The following is a 15,242-nucleotide window of genomic DNA, read 5'->3' as shown; positions in this document are numbered from 1 at the left end:
TACTATCTGCAAAGGATACGGCTAGGTCGTTGTACATGCGATTCGCATCCACGAACAATGGGTTTACCATGGACATGGACATGGACTCGTTGGTGGCGGCCATGGAGCAGAAGGATGGCGGGAGGGAGGCGATTGGCGGTGGGGAGAGATAGCCTGCTGCTGTTGCCGTCGTAGTCGCTGGAAGAGTCGTCGCAGTTGAAACTGAGGGGTATGCGCCAGCAGCAGCAGCGGCGGTAGCAGCAGGATGAAGTGGTGGATTCACACTCGCCGCGCTATTGCTCGGAGAAACGGATGGCCTTGGGGCAATGGGCAAATATGAGGATGGAGACGCCGAGAGTCGAGGAGATCGGCCAGCAGCTCGCTAGAAGCCACTATATCAGCCTGAACTGCACCAAAAGCCATCCACCATGGGTGAAAATCATGTGTGTAGAGGTACGGTGACCGTGTACTTTTGAGGATGAAGAAGGATGATGTTGATCGGTCTCACGTTTGAGCTTGGCGTGCTCTTCGGGGCTTTCGCAAGGGGTGCAGTTGCAGATGGAGCAGGTCGCGAAGGGACGACCTTTGCGGTTGATGCGGATCAGGGGTCTATCTTTATTTGTGGATTACTCTTAGCATCCATTGAGGGGGATGATTTCTGAAGCAAGATCTTTTGGAGAAGAAGAAGAGAGGTCAATACCATTGTGTTTGCAGGTGGTCACACGGTGGCCGCGGACGCACGCTTCACAAGCCCACTTTTCACCGTCGATAAGCATTCCTTTGGGATAACGATGGAATTGGGAGGGGAGTAAGGGGAGGTAGAAGAGGAGCGGATGGGCATGATGGTGGTGGTGATTACTGGGAGAGAAGGGAGGATTTATACGTAGGAGTGGGTGGAGGTGGTGATAGGGAAGGGAAAGGAAGAAGAAAAAAAATAAATTGAAAACTGCAAACAATGAATGTGAGGACACAGAGGGTCAACAGCTGGCCAGGTAGCTAGACGGACAAGGGAAGGAGCTGGCACAGCCACGGATCGACTGCATGGATGGGGATGTCATTCCATCATCTCGCTTGGGAGATGAGTTAGCGAGGGCAGAGTGGTCAGTAGGTAGTAGGTAGTAGGTAGGTACCTCGTCGTTGAAGTGGTCGAGGTAGAGGAAAGAGGTATAGCCATGAGGGATTTTAGAAGAGTCGGGAAGGGAACAGGATGAGGATCCCCGGGTTTCGATTAGCAAGAGAATTAGGAGAGTGCCAAAGTGGAGATGGGGAGATGGCAAGAGAGAGAATCCTGGTCGTGAGTAGTGAGTAGTGAGTAGTAAGTAGTAAGTAGTTAGTAAGTAACGAGTTAGGAGGGAGAGGCTGTTGTAGTACTTTTTCGCTCCGACGGGCCTCCACCGTGATATCAGCCAATTCCCCTATACTACGGAGTATAGTGCCTACACAGTAATTCCTACAGTGAAATAAGACCAGAAATGAATGCGGCATTTTCCCAGTGCAGTTCCCGACGAGCTGCCCCATCGGTGCTAGTCGTGCTGGTCCAGATGGATGGCCCAGCAAATTCCCGCATACAAACCATGCCTGGTTCTGGCTCCGTCTCAATTTTCTGTCGGTTTTTCCCCCATTTTCTCTCGCTCAGCTAGACTCTTTTTTGATTTTTTTTTCTCTCTTCTATCGGCAAATGGCTGCTGCCTGAAAGTTCAGGGACTGACTAGACATGAGAACTAGTCAGTGCTTGCCTCAACTGCAGGGCAATGATACCCCGGAGTGAAGCAGTACCTCCAGATTACTACCAGTTACTGGTTACTACTAGTAAGTTACTCCGTAGTTAGTTAATGAGTGACAAAGTTACCTCGGGATCACAGCATATGACAACTCTCGTTATTCTCCGACACACCAGCCACCTCTGTCCTCACTACTCTACTTAGTAGCACGACCAGCAAGTAAACTAATCTGGAGGTGGCTGAGCAGCACCTGAGCTTACTTCCATCAAGATTAGTCGCACCTCACTAACCTTCGCACGAGCCAACTGCGTGATTATTGTCAATAGGTGATTGGTGGCGCGGATCACGGTTTGGCTGTTTGGCTGCAGGATCCTTCCAGCTGCCTGCAGCTGCAGCTGTCTCTCTTTCTCTTTTCCTCTCTCTGCCCGTCCGAGCTTTTACCCTTCCACTATCTACTGCAGTCTGCAGGTCTGCCCGTCATCCATCCATTCCTTTTCCAGGTAAAAGACGAAAAAATTTGCAGCCGCGGCTGGCTGGAAGGGAAGGAAGTAGTTAGTAAGTAACCTTAGTAGTATCTACTTCCTACCTACTACTAGCCTAGGACGTAAAGTACCGTTGGTTGCAGATCCTCTTTCCGATCGGAAACTCGGAAAACCCGTTTTTTTTGTGTTCTCACTTTTTATCAGAAATAGAGCCTTGTTCCCTCTTCTTTCTTCCTTCTTTCCATCCTCTTTTTCCTTTTCATCCTCGCCCGTGATTGTGTGATTGCTTCTAATCTGCCTGCCAGACCGTGACGAACAGTAGATACATAGTTTCACTGCAAACTTTCTCTTCTTTTTCTCCGTCTGCATACGCATGTGTTGGGCCTCCTCTAATGAGACACAGCTTCTGAGCTCTGAAGTAGAAAAGGACTCGATCAGTCACAATGTCATGGCATATGCACACAACACGCAGTTCATCCCTATGTACATGTATGTAGTATTTCCTTCCATCGACATCCTGCGGCCCTGTGCACGGCTCTGTCCACCCATCTACCTACCAGATAAGAATATACCGAAGGATATAGACAGTAGCCAGAAAAGCCACAACAACCAAAAAGAGAAACAAGCCGAAGCAAACCAAAAATATAAACAAACCAGCTCCCAGGCTTCCCGATGCAATGTAGCAATATAACAATAACAAGTCAAACCAACGTATGTGAAACGGTGCAGCTTGCTCATGCAAGACTTCCACCCGTTTTCCCCTACCGCCATCACACCTCCTGGATGTAGTTCGCCGGGACGCTCTTCGTCACGCCGCCGCGCTCAACATCCGCCCAGCCATCTCCGCCATCCCGGTTCACCAGCACGAACCGGTCGCCCTCCGCCATACTCCACTCCATATCGCTGCGGGCCTCGTAGTCATACAGCGCTTCCACGTACTGCAGCTTCTTGGCGCCCCGGCGCGGTGCCACGGCTGGCCCGACCCGTTTATTGCCTCCGGCGCCACCGCCGCCCGTCAGCGACGCCGACGAGTTGGAGTACGTTGAGCCCGGTCGGTCAGCGGTGAAGCCGGGGCTAGCAGACGGCACCGGAGAAGGTGCGGGCCCGGCTTCCACATAAGAAGCAGGGACGAGTCCTTCTTCGCTGCCAACCCGGACGCGCATCCAGCCGGACCCATCTACAATGTATTGTTAGTGTTTGCAAGGTAAAATGTGGGGAATGTCATACCATCTGGCTCCAGGATGACTATCTCGTCTCCCTCTTGAACGGTGACCTCGTCGGCCCCGCCCGCTTGGTATGCGTAAAGCATCTTGCCGTGCTGTTCGTTGGTCTTGGAACCCAGCGCCGGGGTCGACTCACTGGCCGGCGGAGTGCTGATGTACTGTGTCGGTGGCGGGGCAAGAATGCGGTTCTTCCGTGCGGGCGCAGGTTTGGTCTCTGCGACGGGCGTGGGAAGCTCGGCTGGGGTCGTGGTGGGAGACTGCGCGGCATTCGACATGGATCGGTTGGCGCTGACGGCGTAGCCTGAGCTCAACGAGTTCATCGTGTCTTTGCGGGTCAGTGATGGCGCAGTGGATGCGCTCGTGGTTGGTTCTAGATCAAGTGGCGCGGGGGCAGAGTTGGCCTGTTCTTGTCGCTCCACCTTCAGTTTCTTCTTTTCTTCTTTGGTCTGCTCGCCCGGGCACTCAGCCGGGACCTTCATTTCACATTTACTGTGACAGGTGTATCCGCAGTCCCGGCAGTCGAAGCCCTTGGCGGATAACCCCCAGATCCTTTCTCCGCACAGGTCGCAGTTGGTCGGGATCTTGAACGTCTGCGACTTGAAGTTGTGGTTGCGCGCTCCGAGCGAGAGATCGCCCACCGCCGCCATGATGGTAGAGGTCTCGACCTCGGCGGTCAGGCGCCTGCGGTCAACTTCGTGTAGGGATTCCTGTTGGAAGAATATAGCGCGGACAACTTCCACCTCGTTGCGCTTGTCCGTGCCCTGTCGGATGCTCTCCCGGACCCGTCTGGCGGTTTCCACCTCGCGTCGCTTCGAATCGGCCTCGACCCTAAGTTCCCGCACCTGTGTCTTGCTCTTGCTGAGAAGGTTGCGCAAAAAGACCTTGGCGGCCTCGTCGGTGATGAGAGCGTCGTCGTCGTGCCAGATCGGGCTCGGCTCAAAGCCCACGTTGGCCGGCTCCTGTGATTGTGTGACATTGTGGCGCAGGAACATCAGCGAGTCGAGGTGTGGAACGTTGCGCGGAATCTCGTTGATGAGGTTTCCCATGTGGTCCATACTCTTGGTGAGGTAATTCTTCTCGAGTTGTGCCGCCAAGGTCCAGAGCGAGTTCAGCTTCGTTACACGCGTTTCGTTGAGGTCTTGCAGGCCCTAGGCGGAAGTTAGCAGACTGTAACCGAACAGTAAAAGCAAACCCACATCAAGTAGCTCCGGCACATATTCGTGGTAGAATCGCTCTTTCAACTTGTTCGTCACGTTGATGCTGATGAGATATGTGTTCTGAAATCCTGTCAGCAATGACCTTTGCCATCCTCGCAGTAACCTACCTTCACATTGTTCATTTCCAATATCTGCTGCTGGTACGCCGCCTGGGCCTTTGGCTTGCTGTGGTCGAACGACGATTCCATCTTTTTCCGCCTTGCCTCGACTTCCTGGCACGCGCCATCATATTTACCCTTGGCCTTCTTCAGGTCACTGTACGAGGAGTCCCTCTCCTTTTCCAGCTTGGCATGGAAATCAACATGACACTTCCGGAGCTCCTCGTACTGGTTCGCAGCTTGTTTGAGCGGTTCCGCGACATGGACGAGCAGGTCGTTTCCGAAGTGATCCCGTTCAGTGGCATGCGCTTCGACGGCGCTCAATTGTGTGGACCACGTGGTAAGCGACGCACTTTCGAGGGAGCCGGGGGTCATGCTAGGAGTGTCGCCGACACTCAAACTGCTGATTTTCTTGGCCTTTCGGTCGTAGTACTTCTTGCATAGTGCCGTTAACTTGGCCGCGTACTCCTTCTCGATTGCGCTGCGCTCGCGGTAGAACTGTTGTATTTCGTCCAGCCATCCAATACCATTCGACACCTAGCAAGTGACATCTTAGTTCACCGTTCATAGGGATTCGGCGATCATCCGGGGGGGTTCAGCTCGAAGGGGATGAGGAGGCGGGAAGAGGGAAGTAAGTGCCTACCCAATTGTTGACCGGTTTGAACGCATCCTGACAAGATCCTCGATTAGCTGGATTCTGGGGGTGATACGATAGAGTTATGTCATACCTTCAACTCCGCCCCAAAGTGAGGGGCGACATCCGGGGTTGCCATTCTGCTAGATGGTCAGCTTGTCGGAGATCACGCCGCCAGGAGACAGGCGGAGATGGGGCATGGAAGACTCAAAAATGTGTCGGCATAGCGAGTCCAACCAGCGAAAGCGAATGGAGTAGCCTAACTCACCTTCCACGTGCGGAACAGCCGTTGGCGACCGTGTGTGCTCCGTAGTCCGTACAACCAAATGGTGGGTAGGGGGGATCGGGGAACCAGGAATCGTTGCCAGGCGCTGCTGGAAGATGGGAAGCGGGGAAGATGACCATACCTGACAAGCCTGAGGCTGCCTGTCAGGCCACGTTGAGCCTCGCACGCCTAGCCTGAGGTTCCCTACGTCATCCCCGCCCGGGAGAGCAACCGTATGGTATCGTAAGGGGTCTACCTCCTGTCTCACCGCCTCCAGATCCCGTTAGACTGCAGCGACTCGGCTGCTGGCCCAAACCGGACTAGCGCCGATCCAAGGCGGTCGGCCGCGTTGGTTTTTCGACCGTCATCGTGAGGGAGCTTCCCTTAGCCATTGCTGCTTTGCCTGGGTGTTGAACGATCAATCACCGTTCCTCTTTCATCGTCTATCTGGGCACCGTGGTCAACGTGTCATTCTTTTCTCGTGCGCGCTTGATTTGCTGTGTTGAGCGGTTGATTCCTGTTTCAGCGCGCTGTTGATTACCCCGCCATCTCCCCTCCGACCGGGAAACACGACCAACGATTTGCATCCGAAACATCTTCTTCCACCCCTTACCTGTACTCCCTTTACACTTCTTCTATACATCATCAGTATGGCGTCTGAAGAACCTGCTGCCGGTTCTCTTGCGGACCGCATCACTAAGCCCGAGGACACCACCCCTGCTGGTACGATACTTGTCTACTTCTATGCCACCGCTCGTTTTACTTCCATGTCACACTTCTCTCAGACCGTGTTGGACCCTGACTTATGCGATCATCTTTTGCAGAGGCTCCCGAACAGACCGAAGAAATCCCTCAGACCGATGGTGCCGCCGCCCAGCTGGGTGGCTCCGATCTCCATGAGCCTGACTACACCGTCGAAGTCAAGCTCAGCGATCTCCAAGCCGACCCGAACAACCCCCTTTTCTCCGTGAAGAACTTTGAAGATCTTGGCTTGTAAGCGGACCTGCTTAGCTGGGTTGTTATACTGCGAAATCTACGGTGCTAACCGATCCTCAATAAAGGGACCCTCGTATCCTCCAGGGATTGTCGGCAATGAACTTCCGGAAACCCTCCAAGATCCAAGAGAGAGCCCTCCCGCTGTTACTGGGCAACCCCGCGAAGAACCTGGTCGGTCAATCCCAGTCCGGTACTGGAAAGACTGCTGCCTTCGTCCTGAACATCCTCAGTCGGTTGGACCTCTCGTCGGAGCAGTTGCAGAAGACCCCCCAGGCGTTGATACTGGCCCCCACACGAGAGCTGGCGCGTCAGATTGTTGGCGTCATCCAGGTTATGGGTCAGTTCCTTGACGGGCTCGCTATTGGTACCGCTGTCCCAGCGGATTCCGGCGCCCGTCCGGCCCGGATGGAGTGCTCCGTCGTTGTGGGTACCCCTGGTACTGTCATGGACATGATTAAGCGTCGCATCATGGTTGCGAACAAGCTCCGCGTGCTTGTTCTCGATGAGGCCGATAACATGCTCGACCAGCAAGGTCTGGGTGACCAGTGTATCCGTGTGAAGGCGTAAGTCGCTCTACTTTCACTCTCCGCGCCACGCAGACTAACGTCCATCCAGTTTGTTGCCTAAAGATATCCAGGTCGTCCTCTTCTCGGCTACCTTCCCTGCTCACGTCCACGAATATGCGTCCAAGTTTGCGCCTCAGGCCAACGAGATCACCCTCCAGCATGAGGAGTTGACCGTCGAGGGTATCAAGCAGCTGTATCTGGATTGCTCTAACGACGAGGACAAGTACCAGACGCTTGTCAACCTCTACGGTCTGCTCACCGTCGGCTCGTCCATCATCTTCGTCAAGGTTCGTACACATCCTCTATGACATTGCAGTGTCTCTAACGGAGAATTAGACCCGTGCTTCCGCCCAGGAGATCGAGAAGCGCATGGTTGCCGAGGGTCACACCGTGGCCTCCCTGACCGGTGGCATCGAAGGTTCGCAGCGTGACGCAGTCATTGACCAATTCCGTGCCGGACACGCGAAGGTCCTGATTACGACCAATGTCCTTGCCCGAGGAATTGATGTCTCGACTGTGTCCATGGTTATCAACTACGTAAGTTGTATCCTCTCGATGGTCGTGGCGGACTCCAATGCTAATGATGCATTTTGAATGATAGGATATCCCTGAGCTCCACCAACCCGGCTCTCGTCAACGACAGGCCGACTTCCAGACCTACCTGCACCGTATTGGCCGTACGGGCCGTTTCGGACGTGTGGGTGTATCCATCTCATTCGTCTCCAACCGGGAAGAGTGGGAGATGCTCGACCAGATCCAGAGATATTTCAACACCAACATCCAGCGGATTGACACCAAGGACTGGGACGAGGTGGAGGAAATCATCAAGAAGACGATCAAGAGCTCCCGTGCTCAGCTCGGCTTCCGGTAGAGCGAGTCCGACCCGTCCTCGGCGCGATGCCGCTGTCCGATGGCGGTCGCTCCATCGTGTCGATTGGAAGAGATTGGATTAAGACATGACTATGGGTGCCATGTGGATTACTTATGAAGAGTTATGAGGATTTCTTTGTGTTAAAATGAAAGTCAGAATAATAGATACCAGTTGCTTGTTCATTTTACGGATAACTACTAGTTTTGTGGCTTCGGGCCATTATTCCCATCCAACCATTAGGAGTTTACTACCAGAAGCCGAACAGGGGAAGGCCATGTGACCCGGGGGAGTCCCGTGATTCGGTGTTCCAAAGATGCAACCATCGGGGCTGATCATGAAGGGGCAATCCGTAGCCATGGAAATCAATCGGTGACTCCTTCATTGGCAAATTGTCGCCGCGCTTCCCCGCGGCATTCAAGCGCACCGGAATGAGGGGTCGATCATCCGCATCGCCCTCACAGCGTCATCGTGCATCCGCAACTGGGCTGCGAGTAGCACCGCAAAACAATCGTCTAGCCTGGCGATTTATCGTCCTCAGCTCGTTTTAACCAGCAATAGAACCGGTATTATACCTCCCATAACCATGGTCCTCCATAGTCCGGTCCGAGTCGCAAATAGATAAGGCCAGGGGGGCGTGAACGATAAGGAGGCAGTGCGGAGAATGAGGGAGAGATGAGGCCGTAAGCTTGAGAATCGGGCCCAAGTCACATGCAGCAGGCATGCAGCGACACCCATCGTCGCCCTGTTTTCTTGCCCCCTCCTCTGCCCATTTCATTTCTTATCCTCTCTCTCTTTCCTTCTTCCCTCCTATTCATCTCACCTCCCTTGTCTCTCTACAGCTTATTCCTTCTTCGCATCGTTGTCCAGCATCATGTTGGAGACCGATACCTCTGTCAAGCCCACGCCCGACGAGGTGATGGCCCAGTCACCGATTACGCCGACCTCGCCGACTCACTCCAACTCCCGTTACAGTAAACACATTGTGGTAAGTCTGATGTGCATTGTCCGACGATGAGAGTAAGACTCCTTAACGTGTGTGCTAGTTGACCACCTACCCCGGCCAAAGTGGCATCGACCCCATCCCGCTCGAATGGGGCGCCCCAGATGCCAAATCCCGCGGTCCGGTCGTGGTCTCCCGTAGCTCCGCATTGATCAAGCGACGCAATGCCATGGGCGCTCATGGTGGCAGTTACAGCATCTACAACGCCCTCGCCATTGCCGCCGGTGACCTGGAACCGAACTTTCGCCCTGACCTCAGCAACAGTCAACCCACATTCAACTTCCCCTGGCAGCCGGCCTGGGCCGATAAGACCAAGATTGTGTCCATGGACCCTTGGGGTCATGACATTGTCAACCAGTTCCGGGACGAGCTAAGCAAGGGCTGGGATATCCGCCCCACAATGGCGGTGACTCGCGCCAACATGAACTTTGCGGAGATCGCCGAGGCGGTGAAGGAGGGGAAGCTCGATGTAGATGGATCCATTGTGGTGGACTCCTCCGGTGAGGTGCGCGTTACAAAGGTTGCTGTCGAGCCAGTCTGGTATCTGCCTGGTGTTGCAGAGCGCTTCGGAGTGGATGAGGGGACGCTGCGACGGACGCTATTCGAACACACGGGCGGAAGCTATCCCGAGTTGATCACCCGGCCCGATCTGAAGATCTTCCTTCCTCCCATTGGAGGCTTGACGGTGTATATCTTTGGACCACCGGAGCGAGTGTCCGATGAGAATGTGAAATTGGCGTTGCGGATTCACGACGAATGCAACGGCAGCGATGTCTTCCAATCGGACATTTGCACATGTCGACCGTACCTTGCGTTTGGTATCCGGGAGGCGATCCGCGAAGCGCAGAGTGGGGGTAGCGGAGTGGTGATTTACTTCCGAAAGGAAGGTCGAGCTCTGGGCGAGGTGATCAAGTACTTGGTGTACAATGCCCGCAAGCGAGGCGGCGACACGGCCGACAAGTACTTTACGCGGACGGAGAATATCGCTGGCGTTAGAGATGTAAGCTGCGAGACATTCCATACATGGTATTTCACACTAACTTATGATCCAGATGCGCTTCCAAGCTCTGATGCCCGATATCCTGCACTGGCTCGGCATCAAGAAGATCGACCGCATGCTGTCCATGTCGAACATGAAGCACGACGCCATCGTTCAATCTGGGATCAAGATCCTGGAGCGTATTCCGATCCCGGATGAGATGATCCCGACGGATTCGCGCGTCGAAATCGATGCGAAGATCAACGCTGGTTACTTTACGACCGGAAAGAACGTCACAGCGGAAGACTTGGCTGCTGTGCGCGGACGCGGATGGGAGAAGTGGGAGGATATTACTGTACGTTCTGTCATGAGACTGGACCCTTGATGAGGACCTTGCTGACATATCTAGCACTGATTGCGACTTCAACCTACACTTACGACGAACTACGAGTTTCCGGGTGCATGATATCAGATTGATTAGTGACGCATGGCCTGCACAGCACTTCGAGTTATGAAGCGACATTTACTTTGCATGAGCTATATAAGAGATGTAGAAAATAAAAAAAAAAAAGGTCAAAACGAGCAGCCATTTCTATTGTCCGTGTAGATCGGTATAGGGTATATATTATCGAACAGCCACGTCTATACGCCTCGGTCTCGATAATCGTAGCAACAGATCACATTATTACACACCATCCCTCTCCTCACTTTCATGTGAAACTCCCGTCCCTGCTCCATTGACCGTTCCATCATGGTCTCCCTTCCACGCAATCCCAGATAACATATGAAACTTCTTCTTCCGTTTATCTAGTGAACACCATTAACGATCCTTCCCACACACACACACACCTCTCGACCCATTGAAGGCAATAATGATAAACTCACCAGCAAAGACTTCCCTCACACCCCTCGTAACCACCGTAACACATGCAGCTAAGATCCCCACATTCAGCTCAATCACCGCCCACAGCGCCAGTAGACTGAAACCATGCATGAATGATGACCTGCTAGAATCGTGGTTGTTATCGTTGTTATTGTTGTATGAAACAACAATGGTGAAATATGTCCTTGCGATAGAGATGGCGGTTATACTTTCCACAACCATTGTCATTAGTACATTCACCCCAATCAAGATTAAATAAATAATGAGGGAGGAAAGAACATACTAAATCCCAACTACATAAAGCCCCATCATCCCTATCTTCCTTCCGATCCACATATTTAACCCCATGATGACAGGGATCGGGATGATAGTGATGAAGATGTTGGTGATCAGATCCGTGATGGTGTATACTGTTAGTAGGATACCCCTGTTTCTGCTTGCGCAAGAGCTACCCTCATCGGCAGCCTCGGAAGACCAGATAAGTGAAACATGGCTGCCGCACTGGAGGATCCTTGCTAGGATAAAGGCGATCATCCATACTGTCACTGCGCCAATGAGGAACGTGCATAGTCGATGGACAGGATGGGTACTGAAAACGCGTTTCCATAGACAGAAGAAGCTGAGTTTGGTTAGGCCGAGAGCGAGGATGTCGATGATCTGGAGGGCGAGTTGGTATTTCTTTGCTTTGATTTCAGCTTCAGCTGTGGAGTGAGTGTAGTTTGCGATGATGTTACGGGATGTTCCTGCGAGAAGAGTACTGTTGTATACCAGGGTGAAGAACTATTGAGGATGTTAGCCAGCTCGGTTGCTATATGGTTAATGATTGGGTATATGTCAGTCAGGCTCACCAGCGCAGCAAGCGCCAACCAGTCATCTGTAAGGAGATCAAGGCGCGCTAGTCTTCGCGCGTAGAATCGAAGTGTCACGGACGATAGAGACGTCACGGTGAATATGGAGGTTACTACCAGCAGCGCGGTGGGACTTGGGGTGCTGAGTGTTGTCCAGTCGTGAGCCATGGCCGCGGCGCTGATGTCTCGTATCCTGGCGGTACCGCCAGGATTGGTTAGGTGGCGACGGTGTCTTTTGCGACAAATGGACGGCCTCTAGGGTATCATCATCGCAGTAGGGATTTTAGCTACTAGCTTGCCGATGGGATAACTTGTCTATCGCGTGCTTGGGAGTGACATCGTAAGATGAGGACATGTTGGGGAGAGCTGCGGTGCAGGATGACGGCGCTAAGATTAGGCTGAGGCTTTGCCGTGGCTGATGGACCCTTGGAATTGGGGGCCACTTTGCCATCATTCCTCTGTAGTTTTCCGAGAGTATACAGTGTCTAGCGGACGGGAGCTTAGATACTTAGATAATGCTACTGGGAGTTAAAAGTTCCACCTCGATGTACTAACATCATTTCAGTGGTGGAAGGTATCAATGGGTTAGTGTAAGTGACCCTGCTCCCGGCAGGAAAATATATGTATATAACCTTGCCACCACAGCTGCAGCCCCTGTAAAGCGACGCAGTGGAGTCCGTCGCATATACTAACCACCTTTCCAGCCAAATCACTCATCCCCGCACCATCTCCGATATCGTGCACTGTAAACAGCATTCGGAGTGGTTGCCCGCTGATAAGTAACCAATTGGTTAGTGTTCGGGAAGACATCCCGACCGGATTCTTTTCCTTCCCCGCAGCCTCAAGTATATAATCAGCACCCTCCAGCACGTCATTGCCCATTGACCGAACATTCACTCAATTGATACCCCTATTTCCTACACACAATCTACATAGAATCCATACTAGACATCATCACCATGGGCTCCTCCGTCACCGTCACCCCCCAACCGCACATCCCCAAGGCCGGGGTTTGGTGCCCCGCCGTGACCTTCTTCGACCACAGCACCGACACCATCGACCTCGAGGCCCAAAAGAAATACTACCAGTACCTCTCAACCACCGGCCTCGCGGGCCTGGTCATCCTCGGGACCAACTCCGAAGCCTTCCTGCTCACCCGCGAAGAACGCGCCCAACTTATCGCCACGGCCCGTGCCGCCGTCGGCCCCGACTACCCCCTCATGGCCGGCTGCGGTGCTCACTCCACCAAGCAAGTGCTCGAACTGGCCGAGGATGCCGCCGCCGCAGGCGCAAACTACATCCTCGTCCTGCCCCCGGCATACTTCGGCAAAGCCACGACCCCGGCCGTTGTGAAGCGCTTCTTCGCTGACGTCGCGCGCAAGAGTCCCCTGCCCGTCGTGGTGTACAACTTCCCGGGGGTCTGTAACGGAGTGGACCTGGACTCCGAGACCATCACCGCCATTGTGCGTGAGTCGGCGGCGTCTAGCGCCAACGGGGTCTCGAATGTGGTGGGCGTCAAATTGACGTGTGGGTCCGTGGGGAAGATCACCAGGCTGGCGGCCACGTTCTCCCAGGAGGAGTTTGCCATCTATGGTGGACAGTCGGATTTCTTGATCGGTGGCCTGGCTGCGGGTTCTGCTGGGTGCATTGCTGCTTTTGCTAATGTATTCCCCAAGACGGCGGCGAAGATCTATGATCTTTATGTCGCGGGTAAGATTCAGGAAGCAGTGGAGCTGCAGCGCCAGGCAGCCCTGGCGGAAAGTCCCTGCAAGAGTGGAATTGCTGCCACCAAGTACGCAGCTGCCATTTTCTCGGCTCGTGCGGCGGGCATTGAGGGGGCAGAGGAGAAGTTGAAGCCCCGGACGCCGTATGAGGAGCCGGCGGAGGGCGCGAAGAAGGGAGTGCAAGACCTGATGAGAGCCGTGGCAAAGGTGGAAGCAAGTATATAAACTGTATATGTTGAACTATGAGGCTAAGACTATGTGTTGCAAATATAAATTACCAGTTTTTCTTTCCGATGAGTATGAGAACCAATCACCTGATCTGTTTGTTTTGTTGTCTGTCTAAAAACAGGTTTTACTCTTCGCCTACCTGAGTCTATCTTACTGCTACAACCTCACCTCACATTAAGATCACTGACTGTCCTCGTACTCCTAAGTATACACACCTTCTCTGATGCCTGATATATCTATCACCTGATCTCTCGCGTCTCCCTTCTGAGGCTTTTCCGTCTTGCTATATACAGTATTGTTATTGTTGATTGACCCAGACGGATTTATTCCCATTCCTGAAGCATCACATAGTGAGCTGAGTGTCACTGAGAGAAGAGGGCCCTTGGTGACCGGACGCCGGCAGGAAGCTTCGTGTCGACCATTCAACGACGTGTCTGGGACCTTTGCGATTTATCCGACGGAGGACCCGCAGAAAGAGGCAGTCTGCGTATCTCCTCACCTTGAAAGAGAAGGAGTTGGAAAAAAGGCTGATGCTGTCCCGAGCCAATAACTACCGGCAGTCTCACTGCTCATTCGGGCGATTTGATTCCCTCTGACGACAATTGCGTGGAAGATATAATCGGGATCGCGGGGGATACTGGTGCAATTCATACCATAATACAAACTCGAAATGCATTGGGAATCAATTCAGGTCTATGTCATCATCTTCTATCACTGTATGGATCTCGATCGCTTCAATGCCTCCCGCACATCCTCAAGTCCCTTCCTCTGCTGACCGTTTTCGTCAAAGTTCCCCTCCTCCAGCCACTGTTCCAGTGCTTCCTTGGCCCCTTCCTCCCAGTCATCGCGCAACATCGCGAACCAGGCGGTATCCCGGTTTCGTCCCTTGACCACCATGTGCTGCCGGAAGGTACCCTCATAGACGAACCCCAGTCGCTGGGCCGCCTTCCGGGAGGGCGCATTGAGGGAGTTGCATTTCCATTCCACGCGGCGATAGTGCAGCTGCTCAAAGGCGTACCGTGCCAGCAGATAAATCGAGTCGGTCGCAGCCGGGGTGCGTTGCAGCACTGAGGAGAACATGACGTGCCCAATCTCCACCGTCCACTGTGCAGGGGTTATCCGCAAGAGCGAGAGGTATCCGATGGCTTTGCCGCAGCTGGGGCTGGAGGCACGTTCGTCGATAACCGCGAAGAAGAATGGGTCGGATGACACTGATCGGGAGGCGATGACGTGCTCGAACGCCTCGCGCTGAGGGTAGGGACCGTCGGGCATGTAGTCCCATAACCATGCTCGCGCAGAATCCTCTCCCCCGATTAGCTCGAAGAGGTCGTTCGCATGTTTGGATTCCAGCTTCTCCAGCCGGATGAATCGCCCGCGCAGGATGGTTGGCGACGGTAACTCGGCGGGGATCAAAGTGACCGGCGGTCCAAGTGGTCGGGCAGCGGCCATGTTGCAGGACCGTGCACTTCACAGTGTCTTGATTGACCAGGACAATGGCTGCTTCATGATGGCATCCAGTAGGGCGAGG

General features: G+C 53.6%; 5 protein-coding genes across 5 annotated transcripts; 2 read left to right on the top strand and 3 right to left on the bottom strand.

The window, feature by feature from the left end:
- Positions 1–119: 119 nt before the first annotated feature.
- Positions 120–926, bottom strand: ASPBRDRAFT_325394 (putative Cu-dependent DNA-binding protein). The gene is made up of 3 exons (XM_067623030.1): positions 680–926; positions 488–592; positions 120–361 (listed from the first exon to the last, which is right to left on the bottom strand). Exons 1-3 carry the CDS (start codon positions 753–755, stop codon positions 273–275), a joined length of 270 nt encoding a protein of 89 aa, XP_067475098.1. The 5' UTR covers positions 756–926; the 3' UTR covers positions 120–272.
- A 2,026-nt stretch (positions 927–2,952) lies between these two features.
- On the bottom strand, positions 2,953–5,493 carry ASPBRDRAFT_134871 (putative actin polymerization protein Bzz1; the record flags this gene model as incomplete). The annotated part of the gene is made up of 6 exons (XM_067618655.1): positions 2,953–3,359; positions 3,410–4,553; positions 4,602–4,682; positions 4,730–5,257; positions 5,364–5,390; positions 5,449–5,493. The coding sequence occupies 6 exons, from the start codon at positions 5,491–5,493 to the stop codon at positions 2,953–2,955; spliced, it is 2,232 nt and encodes a 743-aa protein (XP_067475097.1).
- A 635-nt stretch (positions 5,494–6,128) lies between these two features.
- dbp5 (ATP-dependent RNA helicase DBP5) lies at positions 6,129–8,297 on the top strand. Its single transcript, XM_067625840.1, has 6 exons — positions 6,129–6,342; positions 6,444–6,612; positions 6,681–7,178; positions 7,231–7,468; positions 7,518–7,718; positions 7,783–8,297. The coding sequence occupies exons 1-6, from the start codon at positions 6,270–6,272 to the stop codon at positions 8,050–8,052; spliced, it is 1,449 nt and encodes a 482-aa protein (XP_067475096.1). The 5' UTR covers positions 6,129–6,269; the 3' UTR covers positions 8,053–8,297.
- A 626-nt stretch (positions 8,298–8,923) lies between these two features.
- ASPBRDRAFT_134899 (putative GTP cyclohydrolase II) lies at positions 8,924–13,711 on the top strand (the record flags this gene model as incomplete). The annotated part of the gene is made up of 4 exons (XM_067618656.1): positions 8,924–9,037; positions 9,096–10,052; positions 10,105–10,390; positions 12,711–13,711. The coding sequence occupies 4 exons, from the start codon at positions 8,924–8,926 to the stop codon at positions 13,709–13,711; spliced, it is 2,358 nt and encodes a 785-aa protein (XP_067475095.1).
- Positions 13,712–14,425: 714 nt separating this feature from the next.
- Positions 14,426–15,163, bottom strand: ASPBRDRAFT_134369 (GNAT family N-acetyltransferase; the record flags this gene model as incomplete). Its single annotated transcript, XM_067618600.1, has 1 exon — positions 14,426–15,163. The coding sequence occupies one exon, from the start codon at positions 15,161–15,163 to the stop codon at positions 14,426–14,428; it is 738 nt and encodes a 245-aa protein (XP_067475094.1).
- Positions 15,164–15,242: the final 79 nt, after the last annotated feature.

This window comes from Aspergillus brasiliensis (assembly GCF_001889945.1).
Source record: "Aspergillus brasiliensis CBS 101740 unplaced genomic scaffold ASPBRscaffold_14, whole genome shotgun sequence".
Lineage (NCBI taxonomy): Eukaryota > Fungi > Ascomycota > Eurotiomycetes > Eurotiales > Aspergillaceae > Aspergillus > Aspergillus brasiliensis.
The sequence above is the reverse complement of the archived record's forward strand: the minus strand, read 5'-3'. Positions and strand labels throughout refer to the sequence as shown.

Coding starts and splice junctions, on each gene's coding strand:
- ASPBRDRAFT_325394 (XM_067623030.1), bottom strand. CDS start 755: ATGCTTATCGACGGTGAAAAGTGGGCTTGTGAAGCGTGCGTCCGCGGC. Junction 593..679: donor GACCACCTGCAAACACAATG/GTATTGACCTCT, acceptor CCACAAATAAAG/ATAGACCCCTGATCCGCATC. Junction 362..487: donor AGAGCACGCCAAGCTCAAAC/GTGAGACCGATC, acceptor AGTGGCTTCTAG/CGAGCTGCTGGCCGATCTCC.
- dbp5 (XM_067625840.1), top strand. CDS start 6,270: ATGGCGTCTGAAGAACCTGCTGCCGGTTCTCTTGCGGACCGCATCACT. Junction 6,343..6,443: donor CGAGGACACCACCCCTGCTG/GTACGATACTTG, acceptor CATCTTTTGCAG/AGGCTCCCGAACAGACCGAA. Junction 7,179..7,230: donor CAGTGTATCCGTGTGAAGGC/GTAAGTCGCTCT, acceptor ACGTCCATCCAG/TTTGTTGCCTAAAGATATCC.